This window comes from Pan troglodytes, chromosome 11 (assembly GCF_028858775.2).
Source record: "Pan troglodytes isolate AG18354 chromosome 11, NHGRI_mPanTro3-v2.0_pri, whole genome shotgun sequence".
Lineage (NCBI taxonomy): Eukaryota > Metazoa > Chordata > Mammalia > Primates > Hominidae > Pan > Pan troglodytes.
In genome coordinates, this window is record NC_072409.2 from 7298332 (window position 1) to 7321805 (window position 23474).

At 40.9% G+C, this 23474-nt stretch overlaps 1 protein-coding gene across 16 annotated transcripts in view; it reads right to left on the bottom strand.

Annotated features, from left to right (window-relative positions):
- Nucleotides 1–23474, bottom strand: part of NUP214 (nucleoporin 214) — a 108253-nt gene that overhangs the window by 76001 nt on the left and 8778 nt on the right. For 4 of the 16 annotated variants that reach the window (XM_054659186.2, XM_016961892.4, XM_016961893.4 and 1 more), the window contains exons 8-17: nucleotides 22764–22870; nucleotides 21765–21831; nucleotides 18393–18519; nucleotides 17087–17248; nucleotides 13047–13521; nucleotides 11483–11658; nucleotides 10191–10288; nucleotides 7345–7431; nucleotides 6990–7139; nucleotides 5866–6024 (exon numbers count right to left, since the gene is read on the bottom strand). In XM_054659186.2, coding sequence (XP_054515161.1) covers nucleotides 5866–6024; nucleotides 6990–7139; nucleotides 7345–7431; nucleotides 10191–10288; nucleotides 11483–11658; nucleotides 13047–13521; nucleotides 17087–17248; nucleotides 18393–18519; nucleotides 21765–21831; nucleotides 22764–22870 — 1608 coding nt within the window. The remainder of the gene's footprint in view (nucleotides 1–5865; nucleotides 6025–6989; nucleotides 7140–7344; nucleotides 7432–10190; nucleotides 10289–11482; nucleotides 11659–13046; nucleotides 13522–17086; nucleotides 17249–18392; nucleotides 18520–21764; nucleotides 21832–22763; nucleotides 22871–23474) is intronic. The other 12 variants (XM_063788165.1, XM_054659185.2, XM_016961890.4 and 9 more) reach the window with 5 other exon arrangements.

Here is a 23474-nt window from a genome sequence, read left to right on the forward strand (position 1 = left end):
CTGAGGCAGGAGAATCTCTTGAACCTGGGAGGTGGAAGTCGCAGTGAGCTGAGATCATGCCACTGCACTCCAACCTGGGTGAAAGAGTGAGACCCTGTCTCCAAAACAAAACACAAAAAACAAAAAACAAAAATTAGCTGGGAGTGGTGGTGCACGCCTGTAATCCCAGCTACTCAGGTGGCTGAGGCAGGAGAACTGCATGAACCCAGGAGGCGGAGGTTGCAGTGAGCTGAGATCGCACCACTGCACTCCAGCCTGGGCAACAGAGTGAGACTCTCTCTCAAAACAAACAAACAAACAAAAAAAAAAAAACGCCAGACACAGTGGCTCACACCTGTAATCTCAGCACTTTGGGAGGCCAAATCAGTAGGAGTGCTAGGGCCCAGGTGTTCAAGACCTGCTTGGGCAACACAGCAAGGCCCCATCTCTACAAAAATTTTAAAAATTAGCCAGACATGGTGGCGTGTGCCTGTAGTCCTAGCTACTTAGGAGGTTGAAGCAGAAGGATCACTTGAGCCTGAGTTCGAGGCTGCAGTGAGCTAGGATCGTGCCACCGCACCACACACTCTGGCCCAAGCAACAGAGAAAGACCGTGTCTAAAATTAAAAAAAAAAAAACAGCTAGACGTGGTAGCGTACACTTGTAGACCCAGCTACTCAGGAGGATGAGTTAGGAGGATCACCTGGGCCCAGGAATTCGAGGCTTTTGTGCACCATAATCATGCCTGTGAATAGCCTTTGCACTCCTGGGCTACATAGCAAAACTCTGTCTCCTAAAAAAAAATAAAATAAAACTGAGGCATTCAATTAAGTATGTCTACAAATGGAGATAATGTGCTATACACTAGGAAAAGCAGTTTACATCTGTAGAGAGATCTTATTATGTTTAAATGTATTTTCAAAATTATTTGTGTAGCTGGCACAATCAGACAAGAGAAAAAATAAAGCGCGTCCAAACTGATAAAGAGAAAGTCAAACTGTCGCTGTTTGCCGATGTTATGATCATGTACCTAAAAAACCCTAAAGACTCATCCAAAAAGGTCCTAGATCTGATAAATGAATTCAGTAAGCTTTCAGGATACAAAATCAATGTACACAAATCAGTAGCACTGCTATACACCAACAGCGACCAAGCTGAGAATCAAATAAACAACAACCCCTTTTATAATAGCTGCAAAAAAAAAAGAACAACAACAAAAAAAACTTAGGAAGATACCTAACCAAGGAGGCAAAAGACCTCTACAAGGAAAACTACAAAACACTGCTGAAAGAAATCATAGACTACACAAATGGAAACGACACAAACAAACAGAAATACATCCCATGCTCAGCCGGGCGCAGTGGCTCATGCTTGTAATCCCAGCACTTTGGGAGGCCTAGGCGGGTGGATCATGAGGTCAGGAGATCGAGACCATCCTGGCTAACACAGTGAAACCCCGTCTCTACTGAAAATACAAAAATTAGCCGGGCGTGGTGGCAGGCGCCTGTAGTCCCAGCTACTCAGGAGGCTGAGGCAGGAGAACGGTGTGAACCCGGGAGGTGGAGCTTGCAGTGAGCCGAGATCGTGCCACTGTACTCCAGCCTGGGTGACAGAGCAAGACTCCGTCTCAAAAAAAAAAAAAAAAAAAAAAGACAGAAATACATCCCATGCTCATGGATGGGTAGAATCAATATTGTGAAAATGACCATGCTGTCAAAAACAATTTACAAATTCAATGCAATTCTCATCAAAATACCATCATCATTCTTCACAGAACTAGAAAAAACAATCCTACAATTCATATAAAACTAAAAAGAGCCCACATAGTCAAAGCAAGAATAAGCAAAAAGAACAAATCTGGAGGTATCACGTTATCTGACTTCAAACTATACTACAAGCCTATAGTCACCAAAACACCATGGTACAGGGACAAAAATAGGCAGACAGACCAATGGAAAAGAACAGAGAACCCAGAAATAAAGCCAAATTATTAGAGCCAACTGATCTTCAACAAAGCAAACAAAAAACATAAAGTGGGGGAAGGACACCCTATTCAACAAATAGTGCTGGGATAATTGGCAAGCCACACGTAAAAGAATGAAACTGGATCCTCATCTCTCACCTTATACAAAAATCAACTCGAGATGGATCGAAGACTTAAATCTAAGACTTGAAACCATAAAAATTCTAGAAGATAACATCAGAAAAACTCTTACAGACATTGACTTAGGCAAGGAGTTCATGACCAAGAATCCAAAAGCGAATGCAACAAAAAGGTAAATAGATGGGACTTAATTAAGCTTCTGCACAGCAAAAGAAATAATCAGCAGAGTAAACAGACAACTCACAGAGTGGGAGAAAATTTTCACAAACTATGCATTCGACAATGGACTAATATCCAGAATCTATAAGGAACTCAAACATATCAGCAAGAACAAAACAAACAATCCCATCAAAAAGTGGGCTAAGGACATGAACAGACAATTCTTAAAAGATATACAAATGGTTGACAAACATCCAAAAAAATGCTTAACATCACTAATTATTAGGCAAATGCAAATCAAAACCACAATGCAATACCGTCTTACTTCTGCAAGAATGGCCATAATTAAAAAATCAAAAAATAATAGATGTTGGTGTGGATGTGGTGAAAAGGGAACACTTTTACACTGCTGTTGGGAATGTAAACTAGTACAACCACTATAGAAAACAATATGGAGATTTCTTAAAGAACTAAAAGTATCTACCATTTGATCCAGCAATCCTACTACTGTGTATCTACCAAGAGGAAAAGAAGTCATTACATGAAAAAGACACTTGCACACGCATGTTTACAGCAGCACAATTCGCAATTGCAAAAATATGGAACCAGCCCAAATGCCCATCAATCAACAAGTGGATAAAGAAAATGTGACACGCACGCGCGCGCGCGCGCACACACACACACACACTACTACTCAGCCATAAAAAGGAATGAAATAATGGCATTTGCAGCAACATAGATGGAGCTGGAGACCATTATTCTAAGTGAAGTAACTCAGGAATTGAAAACCAAACACCATTTGTTCTCATTTATGAGCAGGAGCTAAACTATGAGGATGCAAAGGGATAAGAATGATACAACGGAACAGGCGCGGTGGCTCACGCCTGTAATCCTAGCACTTTGGGAGACCAAGACGGGCAGATCACTTGAAGTCAGGAGTTTAAGACCAGCCTGGCCAACACGGTGAAAGAGGATGCAGTGAGCCAAGATCACGCCACTGCACTCCAGCCTGGGTGACAGAGTGAGACTGTCTCTGAATGAATAAATAAATAGACAGACAGACAGACAGATAGATAGAATGATACAATGGACTCTGGAGACTTGGGGGGAAAGGAGAGAGGGCGGTAAGGGCTAAAATACTACACATTGGGGTACAGTGTACACTGCTTGGGTGATGGGTGCACCAAAATCTCAGAAATCACCACTAAAGAACTTATCCATGTAACCAAACACCACTTGTTCCCCAAAAACTATTGAAATTTTTAAAATAAAAAAAAAATTAATTTGTGGATAAGGGTCTATGTCCTATCTGAAAAAGAGAAAATGTAATTTTAAAAGAGCCAAGCTGATTCAAGAGAAGTAGAAGTAACCTTAGTAGCAAATGTAACTTTCAACTCAATACTTGATGACTACAGGAGGCTCTTTCCTTTGATCACTTCAGATACAACCACACCTCTGCGTTAGCTGCTGCTGTTTCTTTGGAATGCCCTCCCAATTGTGCCCACCAGCCAAAAACAATTCTTCTTTTAAAGCCTATCACAAATACTTCTTTTCTCTGGCTCGTCTGCTCCCTCACCTGTGGTCCCATAGCAACATATCCCACACTACACTTACATGTTCGTCTTTCTCTCTGTCACTTACCCAACTGCAGGAATTGCAAACCCGAGTGAATTGTAAACCTGCATGAACTGTAAACCAGACTCTTGAGTACGAGCACAGGCTCTTGAGTCAGACTGCCCAGGTTCAAGGTTTCAAGGTTTATTAGTGGTAAAACCTGGGCAGTTTCAGTTATCTTGGTTTCATCATCTGTGCATTGTCCATAGTAAACACTCAATACATGCTAACTAGTATTATCTACTTAGCACCATGAAAAAAGAAAATTATTCCCTCCTGAATAAGTGTCCCCCTAAAGCTGTATGCTTTCCTCTTAGTTTGTCAATAGAGAAAGAGGTAGAAAGGCACATAGGAACAACATGTAGCTCGGATGCAGAGCAGATGCCTGTAATTTGATGAGCAGTAGGCAGGCAGCACTCTCTTGCTGAGAGGTAATATCCACAGTGGAAAGAGGACGCATCAGGAATACCAGAGGGCTGCAGATCACAGCAAGGGCTCTGCAATCTTTCTTGAAGAAGGAATCATTTTTCTTTTTTTTTTTAATTTTCAGTAAGTTGACCAGGTGTGGGACAGAAACACTGGGGAACAATAAAGTTTGAGGCCTCAAATTCTCTGAGGCAAGAATGATTCATCACACCTGCAAACCCCACAGATGTCATGAGGAAGACCAGAGATGCCAGTGAACGCTTCCCGCTGGAATTCCAGACAAATGTGAGATAGCAGAAGAGGACCCCCACACTAAGGCCAGTGACACAATGATTCGGTGTACACTGAAAGATGGAAAGCAAAATCCGATTAGCAAAAGCAGAGATTAAGAATAATTAAGAATGGTGGCTCACACCTGTAGCCCCAGAATTTTGGGATTACAAAGACAGGAGGGTGACTTGAGCTCAGGAGTTCGAGACCAGCCTGGATAATGTAGTGAGACCCCATCTCTACAAAAAATTTAAAAATCAGCTGGGTGTGGTGGCACACACCTGTACTCCCAACTATGTGGGAGGCTGAGGTGGGAGGATCACTTGAGCCCAGAGGTTGAGGCTGCAGTGAGCTGTGATGGTGCCACTTCAGCCCAGGCGACAGTGCGAGACTCAGTCTCAAAAAAAAAAAAAAAAAAAAAAAAAAAAAAATTCAAGAGAAAAGTTAAGTGTAGCATACAGAAAAGAGCTCAGGCAAATGGAGGTTTCAATTCTGGTTCCCCGTTTCCTAGCCAACATGACTTTGGACAAGCTACTTAGCCTATGAAATTTAATTTCCAGTTACCTGTATAATGGGCTACAGGGACCAGTAACTCTTACCTTGCAGAGCAGCTGGCTTTGAAGGCTAGAAATAATGCATAAGAAACACCTAGCAGATTAAATGGCACTCAAGAAATAGTTGCCACTTTAATAATTATTATTTTTATTATTTATTTATAATTATTATTTATTTATAATTCAACTTACATGTTTCAACAGAGTATTCTCTATTAAGCTTAAGGTTTAATAAAAAATTTTGGCCAGTCACACGTGTAATTCCACCACTTTGGGAGGCCAAGGCAGGAGGACTGCTTGACCCCAGGAGTTCAAGACCAGCCGGGCTGGACAGCATAGTAACACCTTGTCTCTCCAAACAAAATATTAAAAATTAGCCAAGTGTGGTGGCACATGCCTGTGGTCCTGGCTACTCAGGAGGCTGAGGCAGGAGGATCATGTAAGCCCAGGAAGTAAGGCTGCAGTGAGCTGGGATCACACCATTGCACACTAGCCTGGGCAACAGAGTGAGAAGACCCTGTCTCAAGAAAAAAAGTATTTAAAAAAAAATCTATGTTTTAAGTGAAAAAAATTACATAATTACATGAAGTGTACTGTTTGCCACAGTTAAGGAAGTTTACGGGAAATGTGGTAAATTATAAGCAGAAAATCAACAACTTCAAAAAGAGCCATCATCCAAATCTATATGCAAAAAGAGGTAGCAATTGTTACATGAGCTTGTTTTTAAATCTTTTAAACAGATTTACATAGATCTCCTACCTGAAGCTGAGCTTCACTCTTGGGATCCAGTGGTCTTTTATAAAGCAAATGCAGATAACCAGAGTCACGATTTCTTTCATTTTGTTCTCTGGCTTCCTCAACACCAGCAAAGCCCTCAAGTAAAGTTGTTTTCAGGCTACTTATATCTCCATGAAGCGACTAGAAAAAGTACAATAATGTGTTGGTACAAAAAGTTGTTAAGTCCAAATCTTTCTGTTTGGATCAAGGAAGGTGGTGTTTCTCAAACACTCACTGAACAGAATGAACATCTGAACATATTTAACTCACGTAAAAAAAGAATTTAACTGTTTACAAAGACACTAATGTTCTTTTTTTATATTTATTTTTCATCCCCATTAAAAAAATACATTCTAATGATTGAAAATGCAGAAAATACAAAGACAGTAGCTCTAATACTACTATGTGAAGATAATTACTGCTAACACTCTAAAGAACTTGCCTCTTTCCAAACACACTATTTAAGACCCGAACTCTGGAATCAGACAGTCTGAAGCAGAATTCTGGCACTACCACTTGCTAAGTGGGTGACTTTTGACAAATTTACCTAAGCCTCAGTTTCCTGACTTGCAAAATAGGGTAACACTATGTATGACACAGCAAAGTTGTGAGGATTCAGTGAGATAATACAAGTGATGTGTTTGGCACAGTGCCTGGCACACAGTAAGTAGTAATAATGGTTACAATAATTAACACTATTAACACCCAACATTTAATATTTTCATACTGCATGTCCTAAAATATCCTTTTTTAAAAATCGAACACTATTTGAGATAGTAAAATTTCAAATATACCTAAATTAAATTAACAATTATAATAAATTTTATGCAGTGCACAGTATGCGTCAAAGGGGTAGAAACTTACTCCATCTTATGATGAGAAAACTGAAAAATAGAGTAACGAGGTTAACTTGCCCAAAGTCACATAATTTATTAAGTGCTGAAGGTAGGATTTGAACTCAGGGATTCTAGGCAAGCTACTCAGCCACGTTAAAAAAACAACACTGGTGGTCCTTGAAAAAATTAAGTACATAACCCCATGGAGTACTAGGAGAAAAAAATTGTTAAATGCAATTCAACTCAGGAAAAGTATCCATAAACACAAACCTCTGTGGTCTCTTTAATCTCCAAAAGAAAGGTATGCAAGTCATCTGATTCTGTTCGCAGCATCTTCATCTCCTCAGAAGTGCCCACTTGGAAACAGGCTTTGGAAGTTCGGGCTTTTAACTCTTCCAACTCCTTCTGAAAGTGTGCAATCTGTAGAAGCCACAAGTGAGGAACTACTCAGTCTGAAGGACAAACAGTAATGTCACTGCTATCGTGCTTACTAACTGCTCAGACTGCTGGGATGGGCCATGCTTCAGCGCTAGAATGAACTAACTAGTCATACAGGGGTTGGCACTCTGACCCATCCAAGTCTGTCAGCTACTTTCAGAAAAACACCCTCAGGAAACAAATTTACCTCCTCCCCAATTCCAGCCATTACAGGATCTGAATCTTTCCACTGATGTCCCTGCTTTTCTGCAACAGCAGGCTGAAGTGACTTTGCCTGAAATGGAAGGCAAAAGGTTTAAAAACTGATCCTATACTACAAGTCATAGCTTCTACAAGCAATTATATCAGTGCCTATTACAGGGAGTGGCGCTCCTGTAACACAGTCATTATTTCTTCACTCATTTTAACTAATCCTTATTTATAGGGTCTCTACTTTGTGTAAGGCATGTTCTAGACAGTGCAGGTAGAGGTGAACAAGTAGATGAGGGCCCAACTCTCATGGAACTTACCTCCTACTGGGACATGCTGAATAATAAAATATAAACACATCTGATAATTTCAGTTGGAGAACAAACAGGGAAACATAAAGAGAATAAAAAAGGGCACTACTTCAGATGCGATGGCCAAGAAAGCCCTCACTGCGGGCTGCCATCTGAACGGAGGCTGCAAGCAGAAAGCAAGCTATGAGATCTTCAGGAAGCACCTGCCAGGCAGCAAGAAAGGCAAGTGCAGAGGTCTCAAGGCAGGAGAAACCTTAGCAAAGAAAAAAAGTAAATGTGGGCTCTGTGAAGTCAGGGGAGGCGTTGTAGAGGGCAGGGGTAGAGTCAGGAAGGCAGGCCGGGGTAGGTCATATAAGGTCACACCAAGGAGTTTGGGTTCTATTCTAAACGTGTTGGAAAGCTACTACTGGTGTTTTACAAGAGTTTAAATCTCCTTTATGATTTAAAAGATCCCTCTTGCTGCTATGTAGAGCAGGGATAACAGAGAGAGTAGTCGAGAGGTTAACAAGGTGAGAGGTGCAACAGCTTGACACAGGATGCTAGCAGGGGGACAGAGCTGTGGGCTTATGACATGTGACACAGCAGAGGGTGGAGCTGACAAGACCTCCCGCCAGCCTGGACTGGGGACAGGTACTGTTGAAGAGAGGGATCTAGGATGCTTCGGGGCTTGGGGCTTGTGCAAACATCTGGTTTGTTAGTGCTACTTACCCATTGGAAAAGGACTAGCCTCTAGGGGAGACAGAAATCAAGAGTTCTGCTTTAAAGATGCTATAATTTGAAATGCCCTTTAGACTATTTGATACTTACAACGATTAACACTAGAGAGGTCTTAGACTGCATCAGCATTCATTAACAGCAAACATTTATTTGACAAACACTGTATGTCATGCATCATGCCACAAGCATGAACTGTGACCTGGGCACTTACTATGTACCTAGTACAGGTGTGTGTTAGGGTAGGAGAAGGGTTGGTTAGGGGGACACAGAAAGGAAAAGACATAACGCTTATTCTCAGGGCACTCAAGTAATCACGTGGGAAACTGACATACAATTCTCTTTACATTATACCATAAAAATAAACTGAGATGATGGACTACAAATCTAAATATGAAAGATAAAATAATAAAGCTTTTAGAAAAACATCTTTTTGACCTTGAAATAGAAAATTATTTCTAAAACATGAAAAGCATTAATCATAAAAGAAAAAACTGATATACTTAATTATATTAAAATGAAGAATGTGTATTCATCAAAGAAACAAAAAAGACAATGAATAGACAATTCACAGTGAGAATATATTTGCACTGTATGTGCGTGCGTGTGTGTGTGTATTCAAGGAACTCACTCTTAAAAATCAGAAGGAAAAAGCCAGACAATCCAACAGAAAAACAGAATAAAGACATGAACAGACACAACATAAAAGAAAATATTCAAATGGCCAATAATCATCTTTTAAAAAGCTTAATTTTGCTAATCATTAGAGAAATACAAATTAAAACCACAAAACCATACAACAAAAGATGAAAAATACCAAGAGTGGCAAGTATGTGGAGCAGCCAGAAGTCTCATACACTCTTGGTGGGAATCTACTAATGAGGAATACATGCAGATTCTATGACCTAGCAATCTCACTCATAGGGATACACCCAAGAGAAACCTGCATATGTGTTCATTGAAGATGTCAACTGGAACGGTCATAGCAGTGCTACATACAATGGCTTAAACCTGGAAACTACTCAAGCGCCCATCAGAGTGGAACAAATACTTATAATATAATCACACAATAAATTCCATACAACAACATGGATAAATCTCACAAACATAATGTTGAACAAAGCAGCCAGATACAAGAATACATACTGTACAAATCCACTTGATAGGAGGTACAGGCAGGCTAACCTCATCTATGCTGTTGGAAATCAAGAAATCAGCTACTCTTTGGCAAGAGTAGTGACTAGAAGGGGACAGGTGAAAAAGAACTCTGGGGTTCTGGCCTCCGCCTCCCGGGTTCAAGTGATTCTCATGCCTCAGCCTCCTGAGGAGCTGGGACTAACAAGTACGTGCCATTATGTCCGGCTAATTTTTGCGTTTTTAGTAGAGACGGGGTTTCACCATGTCGACCAGGCTAGTCTCGAACTACTGGCCTCAGGTGATCCGCCCGCCTTGGCCTCCCAAAGTGCTGGGATTACAGGCATGACCCACTGTGCCCAGCCAGGTTCTCGTAAAATTCTGTTTCTTGATCTGGATGCTAGTTACCAAGGTATGTTCAGTTGTTGACAATTCACTGAGCTGTACATGTATCATGTGTACTTTTTTCTATTTGTATTATACATGAATAAAAAATTAAAATAGCTAAATGGCTTTTACGAGTATACAAGTATTCAAACCTCGCACTTTGGTATTTACTATCACATAGTCCCAATTACTATGTCCAAGGTCTGAATTATAAAACATGAAAACTCATTTTATTCATAGGTATGCTTGGGGCAGTAAATTAATAAACACAAACATTGCAAGCTGAATTTAAACATACCTGGGGAGAGCCTGGCTTTGCCGCTGGAGGGGTTATCCTGGGTGATTTCTGTACCATTGAGGGCACTGGGCTTGAACTGCCCTGAGCAGATCGTCCTGCTTGAAAAAGAAGTCAGTTAAAATAGATGGCATTTATTACCTTTATTTCTCCTATCACAAATGTCCTTTCTCCAAATCTAAGAAATTAAGTTACACATTGCCCCTGGCCCACTTTCATGATTTATTTTAAAGAGTGATGACCACCAGTTGTGCTAGCCTCTGTTCTAAGATAATGAAAAAAATATATTAAAATTTTAGGAGCCAGGTATGGTGGCTCAAACCTGTAATCCTAGCCTTTTGGGAGGCTGAGGCAGGAGGATTGCTTGAGCCCAGGAGTTTGAGACCAGCCTGAGCAACATGGCAAGACTTTGTCTCTACAAAAAAATTTAAAAATTAGCCGACGGTGGTGGTACATGCCTGTAGTCCCAGCTACTCGGGAGGCTAAGGTGGGAAGATCGCTTGAGCCCAGGAGGTAGAGGCTGCAGTGACGTGCTTGGGTGAGAGAGTGAGAGGGTCTCAAAAAACAAAACAAAACAAAACTTCCTGTTTACAGTATGACTGACTGTGAAAATATGAATATAATCACTGCAGGTACTCTCTCTTCTGTACTTTTTTCTTTTTTTTTTTTTTGAGACAGAGTCTCGCTCTGTCACCAAGCTGGAGAGCAGTGGCGTGATCTCGACTCCCTGCAATCTCTGCCTCCTAGGTTCTAGTGATTCTCCCGCCTCAGCCTCCCGAGTAGCTGGGATTACAGGCATCCACCACCACACCTGGCTAATTTTTGTATTTTTAGTAGAGATGGGGTTTTGCCATGTTGGCCAGGCTGGTCTCGAACTCCTAACCTCCGGTGATCCACCTGCCTTGGCCTCCCAAAGTGCTGGGATTATAGGCGTGAGCCACCGCACCCCGCCAAACAACTCTTGTGCCTGTGCTTCTTAAAGAACTGTTATGTAACTGCTCTTCATGGAAGGCAGGCTCCATATGAAAATAAATGCCCAAGAGCAAGACATTTTTGACTCATTAAATACACTTAGCTCCATAAGAAGTGTCAGAGAGAAGCGTGGCAGCATTTAAGCAAGAGCAAATCTCCCAATTCAGAGTATGAAAATCACAGCACATTAATCATTAATGTATGATACAGGAAGCAAGAAAAAATAACCTTGTCCAACTATGTTAGCTACGACTCTTAACACTTAAAACCGTTAATCTGAGAAGGCAGGGCTGAGGTCTAAAGTTGTCTGCTTAAAATCATACCTGATGGTGAGGGCAAGACTGAGGACTTCAATGGCACGGAACTAGGTGGTGCTGAGAGAGGCGTGGGGTGGCTAAGTGGTCCAGAAGCAGCTGGCTTGGAGGCAGAAGAGAATGGCGACATCGGGGGTGCGCTCTGGGAGCTACTAACAGGAGTAGAGGTAGCTGCGGCAGTAAACCTGAAAAATGGCAGCCTGAAGGCCTCAGAAGAGCCTGCTAGAAGATTCTTTTACACTAGCATGAGCAATGTCATCAAAAGATAATTTATTATCTTTTATGTTAACTTACAAAGATAACATACTTTTTGCCTTCAGGAAACAAAAATGTTTAGCTATTTCTTATAAAAGGTGAAAGCTGCAAGGAAACATTTATCTTACCGTCTGCTTATTTAGGAATTAATTATTCAGGAGAAATATCAAAACTAAGTTTATCACAATATGAAATACCAAGTTTATCATGATATGAAATACTATTGTTTCCAGCTGAGTTTTAAACAGGAGGTGGGACACAATTATGCTTAGGAGAGTTAGTACTTTCTCTTACCAAGGAAATTACTGAGAACTCGTTTTGAGAGTGAGCACCTTCTCTGGGGAGTGAAAAAGGAAGAGGAATGCAGGGCACTGTCTTTGGGATACTTACGGCCTAAAGGAAATGTAAAGTCGGTTCCACCTAAAGAGCAAAAGTCTGTAGACAATCTAAACTCCAGCATTAGATGACTGGTCAGATAAACTGTGGTGCAGCCAACAAAATGGAACACTATGCAACCCTTAGCATGAAGTGGATGTGTGCCAATTCAATATTAACAGTAACTGTGGCGGCAGCAGCACCACCATAGCAACAACAGATAGTACAGGCAAGCAGGGAAAAAGCTGGTAGTACTTATACTCGGTGGTTATCTTGGGAACTCGTGGTAATCCTGGGAACTCATGGTTATCTTGGGAGGGGTTACAAGATATAAGGGATTGCTTCCCTCAAAAAGCTTACATTCTAGTGAGAAGAAAAGAACAAGATAAAGAAGTAAATAAATAAGAAATGAGTGAGCTGCCCAACCCAGATCTGGAGGAAACTGGATACCAACCTAAGAATTAGCAGTGAGCAGCCACGGGGCTTCATAGGGACTGTCAAGCAGAAGAATCACCTAACAATTTACAGTGTCACAAGACGACTTTGTGGCTGTGTAGACAGCAGTTCAGAGAGAGTTAAGGGTAGACACAGGGAGGAAAAAAGACTACAAGGGATTCATTTCCCTTCCAGGATGCATATTCTGGATTGCTTCTTTTTTTAAAATAAGGAATATTTCCTACATTTGTAATGTAAAAAAGCAAAACAAATACCTGAATATAAATCCCATAGTCAAAAAAATAAAATGCTAGCTAAGAGACCCTTCTGGACTCTATCCACTGATGAAATGCCAGTATTTTATGTTGGTTGAATTTTTGCCATTTGCAAGTATCACTCTGGGTAAAAAAATTCTACTCAGTTAACTCAGAGTGACTCTACTTTTAGTAAATAACATCCAATATTTCTACCCAACTCACAGAAGAATCAAACTTTAGAAGTGACTTACTTTTCACTAAGGTTGACTTTGACAGCAGAGGTTGAGGGTGGGAAGGAGGGCTTCATTGCTATATTTGGAGCAGACACACTTGGCACTGGTGTGCTTTCCAGCGTAGGCTTAAAACCAGATGATCCAAAGGAGAATGAAGCAGCTGATGGAGCCACAGGAGACGCTGCAGGGGTGGGGGCTAGGGAGGCTTTAGAAGGGGGAACAAAAGAGAAGGTTGATGGGCCAGGGCCTGGGGCTGCTTTGGAGCTGTCGGAGCCACTGGAATATGAAGGGGGCTCCCCAGTGACCGTAGCAGATGACTTCAAAGATGAAGAACCAAAGGAGAACACAGTGGGGGCTCCACCAGCAGGAAGCAAAGAAAAAGTGGCAATGGGAGCAGCAGGTGATGAAGGTGGCAGAGAGGCAGGGGCTGCAGCTGCAGAAGCATCCAGTTTCTGTGGGGCTTGAGAGGAGGTCGGGGTAGTGGGAGTACTTCCTGCAGTGACAAAAAAAGGAAGGAAAATGTTAACACTGTAACAGTGGAGGTTCACATAATAGAAAGCAAGTGAAAAAGAATTTGTGGTAGAATAAAGCCAGAAATGTTACTAGTTTAAGAAGCAAAAAGAACAGATGGGTACACAGATCATGTTGGAGTTTTCAGGTCTCATGAGATAAATGAAACTGAAGGAAAACTAAGGAAAGACATTAGAATAATTGGACTTCATGGACTTCTCAGTGCTACTATGGCACACAAAACAGTTCAATCACTGCAACATTTCATTAACAACCAGGAAAAAGTTTTAATTCAGACCTCCACCTTATTTCACTAAAAGTAATTCCAGATAAATACACATAGAAAGTCACATAAATACAGGTATCTCAAAACAAAGGAGGCAAATTGATAGATATGTTAGGTCTCAGAATCTAACACCTTGATAAATTTAGAAGTGACCAAAAAAAACAATCACAAAGGGAGAAGGTTAAGATTTGTGTAAAAAATAGCTACTCAGGTATAATAACTAAATGGTAATGAACTAAAAAAAAGATCCATAGCAAATGACAAATAAGATGTTTTCTATTTTTTAAAAAGCTCATACAAATTGAGATTTTAAAATTTCAGGACTAATAAACAGGGAAACTAACTCACATAAAGAAAACACATTCAATCTCTCTAATCAAAGAAATATAAACAAGGTACATTTTTAATTTGTCCTCTAAATTATAAGAATTTAAATATGTCTAACCCCTTATGTTTGGATGGGTAAAACAAACCTGAAACTTTTTATCACTGGTAGGTAACTAGTATTTTTTTTTAAGAAAACATTTTGGCATTGTATAAAAAACCATAAAAAACAGACCCAGTAATTCCTCTTCTAAGAATAAAGCTTACAAACATAATGCAAAAAAATGAAAAAGATATTTAATGCAATCCAAATGGTTAAAAAGAAAAAAAAAAGTCACTGGAAGGCTGGGCACAGTGGCTCATGCCTGTAATCCCAGAGCTTTGGGAGGGCAAAGCAGGAGGACCCTTTGAGTCCAGGAGTTTGAGACCAGCCTGGGGAACAAAGTGAGACCCTGTTGCTACAAAAAAATACAAAAATCAGCCAGGTGTGATGGCTTGTGCCTGTAGTCCCAGCTACTTGGGAGGCTGAGGTGGGAGGATCGCTTGGACTTGGGAGACAGAGGCTGCAGTGAGCCAAGATCCTGCCACTACACTCCAGCCTGCACAACAGAGTGAGACCCCTGTCTCAAAAATGAATAATTTTTTTTTCTATTTTCCAAACTTTCCATAAGGTAAAAAATTAATCTTTAAATTAAATAACCGACTAAATAAGAAAGGAATTCTTTGTGTCAATATTTTCTATTTATATTAATAGGACTTGGTTGTTCCAAATTAGCTAAGATGGCAGTTTATCTTCATGGAAGACACTTTGTCTAATGCAACGTAATACTTAGATACACGTATGAAAATACCACTTTCTGAAAACAAAAATCCAAGTAAACTGTCACATTGATAAAAGTATAATAATGCAAGCAAACCTATTCTGTTAATACTTCTTTATACAATAGATATGGAACCAGCCACAACTAACTTCTATAAAGACATACATAGATGTTAAAACACTTTCATGCATATTAGGTAAACTGACATGAAAAATATATACCAGACCCTAAATAAATCAAAAGCATTTTTTCCACTGAAAACAGAACTGATTATTGGAAAACCATCATGCTACTACTACTTCTGATCAATACAGCATCCTTAGAACTGCAGTGTAGAAACAGGTGGAACCATTAATGTCTTCTGAACCCACGAAGTAGGCTTTAGCTAGACTTAGCTGATGGGATGGACTTTCTCCCCGCAGGGGCTCTCTTCTACACATCTGAACACAACTATAACCTCTGGACCAACTGTGAAGGAAGAGGGGAGTTTCTCTAGGAAAGGCTAACAGTAAAACTGGCCTCTGATTGTGCTCCAGCATTGAATGGGCTAGTAGCAAAGGCTCAGAAACAAACCTCGTCCCATCCCAGAGGCTCCTAATCTCACAGGCTGCTCTGCTTATTACAGACACACCAGGCAGCTGGGTATAGGTAGTTCATGGTACCCTTATTCATGGCTGAATAAGGCGGAAAAAAAAACAACACAAAGAGTACACACACTATGAATAATGGACTACCCTGATACAACACTCTGCAAGCCATCTGGTATATTACTTGGGGTAGTGCTGCCAGTTGTTATGGCCCAAGTATCTGAGTGGCTTTATTTGTGATATACAACTCACTGTGCACTGGGATGCAGTAAGAGAATATACCCCTAAGTTATTGCTAACCTTATCCAAACCAACTGGTCATACATTTTTGCTTAGGTAAGAAACTGGTCATAATAGAAGAAAAAAATTGTATCAGTTATATACTCACAGAATTCAAAAAGAGAAATATTAGTCAAATTCCAATATATGAAACAATGCTCTTTTTAAAAGTTTCATATTTTCTGGTCATGCACAGTGTATCATGCGTATAATCCCAGCACTTTGGGAGGCCGAGGCAGAAGAATCACATGAGCCCAGGTGTTTGAGACCAGCCTGAGCAACACAGTAAGACCCTATCTCTACAAAACATTTAAAAAATAGCTGCACATGGTGGCTCATGCTTGTAGTTCCAGCTACTTGGGAGGCTTAGGTGGGACTGCCTGAGCCTGGGAGATTAAGGCTACAGTGAGCTGTGGTCATACCACTGCACTCTAACCTAGGCAACAGAATAAGACCCTGTCTCCACAAAAAAAAAAAAAAAAAGTTTCTTTTCACAAGTGATACAAATGTCACTGTAAAAATTGTTTAAATACAGACTAGTATTTATATGTGTGCATTCATTTTCATGGAGGATAGGTACCAAAATGTTGACTGTGGCCATTGTTTTGCATGCTCTCATTTTCCTCCAATAAACATCTATTACTTAAGAAATGTTTCAAAAAGGAGAAAAAAAGTCAAGGAAATATAAACAAAAATCTCCATGTTCCCATCACCCAGAAATAACCACCATTTAGATTTTAAATCCATCTCCAAGTTGTTTTTCTATGTATATGTTTTTTCTCATACAAAAAGGATCACACAGAATAGTGTTTTTTTTTTTTTTTGTGATGTATTCCACTCACTCCTTCCCTGTCAATAAATATAACATTTATAATTGGTACATGGCATTTCACTGTAAGACTATACAATCATTTCTTTAACCAACCCCCATGATTAAGCACAATGTCTTTTGGATGCACATCACATAATATAGGGTCTTAGAAAACTGTTGGTAAACGACTGGATGCAAATCATCTGGTTGACCTTCCTTCATCTCCGAAGTAAAGTAATGGCTGCAGAATAAAGCTTGAGGGTAGGGGAAGGCAAATATGTACATGCATGTTTAAAAAAAAGATTAGTGTGTGCCTTCCTAAGACAGACCAGGCTGGTAAAGATAATCACTATGTGTCTTCACACCATGTTCATTCTTGGAAATACTCTTGTGCAAGCCCATGGTATTCCCTTACTGATAAAGCAGGCAGACGCACATACCTGGTGACTTGGGCTGTCGCTCTCCTTCTAATGAAAGTCGCTCTGGTGTTTTGATGAGAGACTTAACCCCAGGATTTTGATTAATCATATAAAATGGACAAAGCACACCATCTGTTGAAAGTAACATGAGAACTGGAGCAGGAGGAAGAGTCTTTTCATCACCTGTTAAAAAAGAAAACAAAAGCAATAAAAAAACCAAGTCAATTTAAGGGCCTGAGCCCAGAAGGCAAAGACTGCCCTCAGCATGAAGAGGGTTTAAGGGACTCATCTGAATAGCAGCTCAAGTTAGTTTGTTCTGATTTTATATCTGAACAGCCTTTCGCGCACCAGCTATTTAGAGAGAGCTCCTGCCACTATCAGATCGCCACCACCCTGCTGGGTCCTGCCTAGAAGCTCCATCAGTCCCGCAGTAGCTCTGACTCTCCCAAAGGTCCCTCAGTTTTTATGAGTGTCTCAGTGGCTTGTGTACCTCAGTGGAGGTAGGCTTGGCATTCCCCTGACCAAGACAAGAGTATCTAAGAAGTACTTAGGTTAGTAGGAAAATGAGACTAGACTCTTTGGAATGGACAGTAGGACACAGAAAGATGAGTCAAACCACTTTATTCTCATTCACAGCTGAATGATAAGTATGTATTTTATCAATTAAGGCTTCAAGAGAATCAGAGCAAATGAGCTTATCAGAACAAATACTCCTGCCTAACCAGGGAAGGAGCAAGCAACTTAATGGTGCCTGACGGGGACACCTCTCTAAACTTAAGTACCAGATGGCAAAGACTGTTTCTTTTGTGGCACTTTTACATTTCAGTGACTACAGCATAGCCAAGCTACTGCAGGGAAGATCTATTCAAAACACATATCTAGGCCCTATTTGGAAACCATGGGCCTGAGGTCTCTATTTTCTAATCCTTGCCTTCAAACCAAGTACTGGTGTGCAGTACCAGATTCGGGTATTGCTTCTTTGGGAGGTCACCAGGGAATTGGATTGGACAAAGAAACCAAGCCATAAAATCCTGATGTTCTATATTTCAACCAGATTCTAAAGTACACCCAGACATGTGCAAATGTGCAAGCATGCACCCACACATACATACAGTGTTTGGCCTTGGTCTCATCAACAAACATCCATTCAAATCAGTTTAGTGTTGTCACAACGCAGCCTATTATCACTCTTCAGGGAGAAATGTGCTGCCAGAAGCTACAAGTGCCCAGCAGAGTAGACTCTGTCAGTAACATGTAACTGGTGTTTCAATATTAACCCTAACTAGAAAGAAGACTATTTCTGCACTAACTACCAGGCTACACTTACTGATGGTGATTTCCACTTGGTTTGTATAGTCTACGACAACTCCCATGGGCAAGGAGTCATCACTCTTGTCTGTCACAGGCAATTCAGCTCGACTAGAATCCTCCAGTAGCCAAGATTCCCAATTAATCTAAAAAAAAAAAAAGAAGAAGAAGAAAAAGCCATGTTGGTTAGAGCTTTGCATTGGTTCCTCCTACCATTGTTCAAATAGGAGAGAACAGAGATGACTCACTTGGTTTAGACTTATGTGTTGACTAGGAGGCTCTGAAATCTGAGAAGATGGCCTAAAAGCCAGAAGTACCCCAGCAAATGGGAAGTTAATTTTCCAAATCAACCCCCTCTCTATCTGTTCCTGGTGTATCAAGCCTCTGCCTTGTAAACAAATAACCACTATCATGAACATTTTCTGAGGTACCTTCCATGACAACTAGGGAGATTGCTGACCATGAGGGACAAATCCAACAGCAGCACTAAGCCAGTCAATACCTGCTCCTAGACATTTTGGATTGGGGCCAGGAACTCCAGCTGATCTCTACTGCAGTCTTTCACAGAGAAGCACGTAAGGCTGGTCTGTGCTCAGATGCCCTGCGCTCACTCGTCTATAGAGACAGAGATAACCTTAGTTCTTCTTCCCAGTTCTTGGTACCAGTTCCTCAGGCTGGTCAGCTTTCCTGTCCCTAGATTCCTTGAGAAACTACTAAGTCTTTCTAGTAAACTCCCTTTTTGCTTAAGTGTGCTTGGACAGGCTCTGTTCCTTCCAACAAATGACTCTTGGTTTTTAAAATCACTAACATTTTGCCTAACTTTCAGTGTTGACCAGACTGGGAAGCATGAATCACAGGGGAATAGTGCTTAAAGACCAACAAAGAAAAACAGGCTGGATGTAGTGGTTCATGCCTGTAATCCCAGCACTTTGGGAGGCTGAGGCAGGTGGATTACCTGGGGTCATGAGTTTGAAACCAGCCTGGTCAACATGGTGAAATCCCGTCTCTACCAGAAATACAAAATTAGATGGGCGTGTTGGTGTGCAACTGTGGTCCCAGCTACTTGGGAGGCTGAGGCAGGATAATCACTTGAACCCGGAAAGCAGAGGTTGCAGTGAGCCGAGATCATACCACTGCACTCTGGCCTGGGTTATGGGGAGGGGAGGGGAGGGGAGGGGAGGGGAGGAGAGCGGAGGGGAGGGGAGTGGAGGGAAAGGAAGGAAAAGGAAGGAGAAGGAAGGAAGGAAGAAGAAAAGAGAGAGAGAGAAAGCAAGCAAGAAAGCAAGCAGGCAGGCAGTTCAGGAGAGGGAATGAAATCACACTATGTGACTTAGCTATGGAGCAGGTAACAGACACATTCATATTAAACAAAAACAATCTCAACTTTTAAAAACAATCTACAGACAAGATAAAGATGACTTATCATTGTAGGACAGAATGCAATTTTACAAAAGAGAAGACGCAGATAACAACTGGAAGGCTACCAAGGGAAAGGGTGGGAGTGCTAAGACATTCCTCTCACAAAGTGGAAGATCAAGAGTTATCACCAGACCGGGAGCTGTGGCTCATGCCTGTAATCCCAGCACTTTGGGAGGCTGAGGCGGGCGGATCACTTGAGGTCAGGAGTTTGAGACCATCCTGGCCAACAAGGCAAAACCCTGTCTCTACTAAAAAATACAAAAATTAGCCAGGCGTGTTGGCGCATGCCTATAGTCCCAGCTACCAGGAGGCTGAGGCATGAGAATCGCTTGAACCAGGGAGGTGGAGGTTGCAGTGAGCCAAGATGGCGCCAATGCACTGGGTGACAAAGTGAGACTTGGCCTCAAAAAAAAAAAAAAAAAAAAAAGATACCACCAGAAATGAGGGTAAAAAACACCAATTAAAGTTACAAAGGTTCACCAAGATAAGAAATTAAAACAACGCTGTAACTCTTGAGAGGAAGGAGGGGACTGGGGGCCATGTGTGAGCTAGATCATCATTTGCCGTACAGTCAGTAAGGTCTAAAACTAATAACCAATTACTAGTTATAAAGCAGATTTTTCTTTAGGGATAAGGTGGCAGCATTATAAGAAAATGTTTACAAATTAAAAACGGTCCCCTCTAGAAAGCAAACAGGTAGGGCAGGGGTGATTCTTTTCACTTACAAGCCCTTCTCTACTATTTACTTTTCAAAAACATGAACATAAATTATTTTGATAGAAAGTAAAAATAAAATTGCATTTTTAATGTGTGAACATATGAAATACTTGTGCTAATAAGAAATTATTACTGAGGTCAATCTAAGATAGTTCTAGAGCAGCAAATCAGATGGCTGAACTCTAGCCTCATCCAAAAGCAGCCACCCCTAGACAATGAGAGCCATGGCCCTCCTAATGGGCCACCTGGCCACCCAGAGAGTGACAGATAAATGCCAATGGTTGAAGAGGCACAAAGTACCTATGTATGGGTGGAGCACAAAGTATCCATGTGGGGAGGAGAAGCACTTGCTTCTTATTTATAAGGGTGCACTAAAGATTTTTAAGTTCAAGGCAGTTTTAAAAAGAATTTCCCTTCTTTCGTTGTGCCCTCTCTATAGTCATTCTGCAAAATCTACAAGTGGATAGCGCACCACCACTACCTGGGCCCACTGTGTCCCTGCAAGAAAGACAACGTGAAAGAAGGTTCTTGTATGCAAAGGTGCTTTGCTCTTTCTGACAGTTTTTCAAAGTCAAACAGAAAGTATTTCTGGTGAATCACAATTTAGTGTCATCTGCATGTTTTTCTTTCATAACTGAGGATGGATTATCATTAAATTGTATAGAATTAGGTTCAAGCAACAGGAAGGAAACAAAGATGACAAAACATGACAAGGCAGAAAAAGCCTCCTACGCATCAGGCATACTCCAGTTGGAGGTTAACTGCATGGTATGTTTCCACAGACAGGGGATGGATCCTAAAAGAACAGAAGCGAAGGAAGTGCTAAGTCTGACACCTGTGTTTCTCCATGCAATAGCCAAGCCATTTGGCCAAGGCACTCTGTCACTGAAGCTTTGCTGTCACGCAGGAACTCGATAAAACAGATGTGAGATCATGTATACCTTAACCACATATAGTTAATTCCCTCCAAAATCTTTTTCAGAAAAGTACCATCAGGAGTTTGTGACCAGCCTGGCCAACATGGCGAAACCCAGTCACTACTAAAAATATAAAAATCAGCCAGGCGTGGTGGCCCGCGCCTACAGTCCCAGCTACTTGGGAGGCTGAGGCACAAAATTGCTTGAACTTGGAAGGCAGAGGTTGCAGTAAGCTGAAATTGCACCACTGCACTCCAGCCTGGACAACAGAGCGAGACTGTCTCAAAATAATAATTTAAAAAAGAAAGCACCACAAAAGTGACAAAAAAGAGATTTACCTGATCACTTTGTCGAGCAAGGATACTAACTTCTGTTGAAGCCGCAGATGCTGCCAGCACTAAATCCCTTAAAGAATAAAACCAGAGACCATTACGTTCAAATACAGCAATAGTTCTAAGCTAACCTGGGTCTGCAGGTAACCCCTGTGAGGGCTGCCTCCACATGTCAGAGAGAGAGTAAGGTTTTTTATCTGGTTGAACAAAGGTGGGAAGATTCTAGATGTAAAGCTGAACTTTTTAGTTTCTGTGAGAAAGCCCTGTAGAATCAGCTCAGTGCCTACCTACATGAAGACAAAGGAAAGACACAACAGAATCAAGTCACAGTTCACAATCAATATGCCATCCAAAGGCAGAATAATGTAGCTAGAGGGATGGAAGCTTTGCTTTGAGTAATCTTCATTCCAAAGGGCAACTCTGCTCTCAGGAAACTTTTAATATATTCCTTGAATATCAATATTTTCATAAGTCATCACTAGGGGTTATTGAGAAAATTAGATTTTTGAAATTAGTATGTATTTAAGATAAATAATTCAAGATTGGGGAAACAGAAATAATAGAAAGACATTATCAAGAATCAGCTGAAAATATGTTCAAGGCATCTCAGCCTCCATTTTCCTCTGTAATGGAAAAGATTTCAGGCTGGGTGCGGTAGCTCACACCTGTAATCTCAGTACTTTGGGAAGCCAGTCTGAGCAACATAGCAAGATCCCATCTCTAAAAACAAAAAACAAAAAACTTATTTAAAAATAAGCCAGGTGTGGTGGCATGTGCTTGTAGTCCCATCTGGGAGGCTGAGGTGGAAGGATCACTTGAGCCTGGGAGTTCCAGGCTTCTGTGAGCTACAATCGTGCCACTGCACTCCAGCCTGGGTAATGGAGTGAGACCCTGCCAATCCATCAATCAATCAATCAATCAGAAAAGATTTCAACATGGGACAAGGTGACTCAGGTGTGATCTTCCAGTGAGAGCAGGAATGCCCTGTCCAGACTCTCTGCTCACCATTCCTCAATGTAACTGAGGTAGTAATGATGCTGTCTCTCTGTGCAGCTGCCATAACAGGGCTCCATAAAGTTCACAAATATCTCTGGGTGCTTTTCTTCTTTTTTCTACAATGAACAAAGCAAGAAAAAAAATTCTCATGTGCAATTTTTCTCGGATCCCACAGCAAAAGAATCTCAAATAATAAATCATTTAAAGTTATATGAGAATATTTACTCAAAGTCCAGATATACAGACATGGTATAAAGGCAGCACTTAGTACAAGGAGTACAAACATTGGCCATCAACCGAACTGCATTTAAACTCTGTTCTGCCACTTTCTGCCCATGAGACATGCAGATTTTTCAACCTTCCTGATACTTAGTGTTCTCATGTGTATACTAGACCTACTAAGCCTACTTCAGAGGCTACTGTAAGTGTAAAATGAAATGATACATACAAAACTTCCAGCCCAGTACATGAAACATAAGTAGCAGTTAATAAATACTAGTGTTAATATTATCCCCTAGAATAGAAAAAACCTCTTATCTTAAAATAAGGCATCTAGATAAACACATTTCAAAAATTCAACCTTATTAGAAATCCCAAAGAGTTAAAAACAAGACATCTTTTTCAAGTATCAAATTGGCCTCCCTTGACACACAATCTCAAACACATACCAGTCATCATCTATCCCTAACACGGCTTTATTTTCTCCATCACTCTTATCAG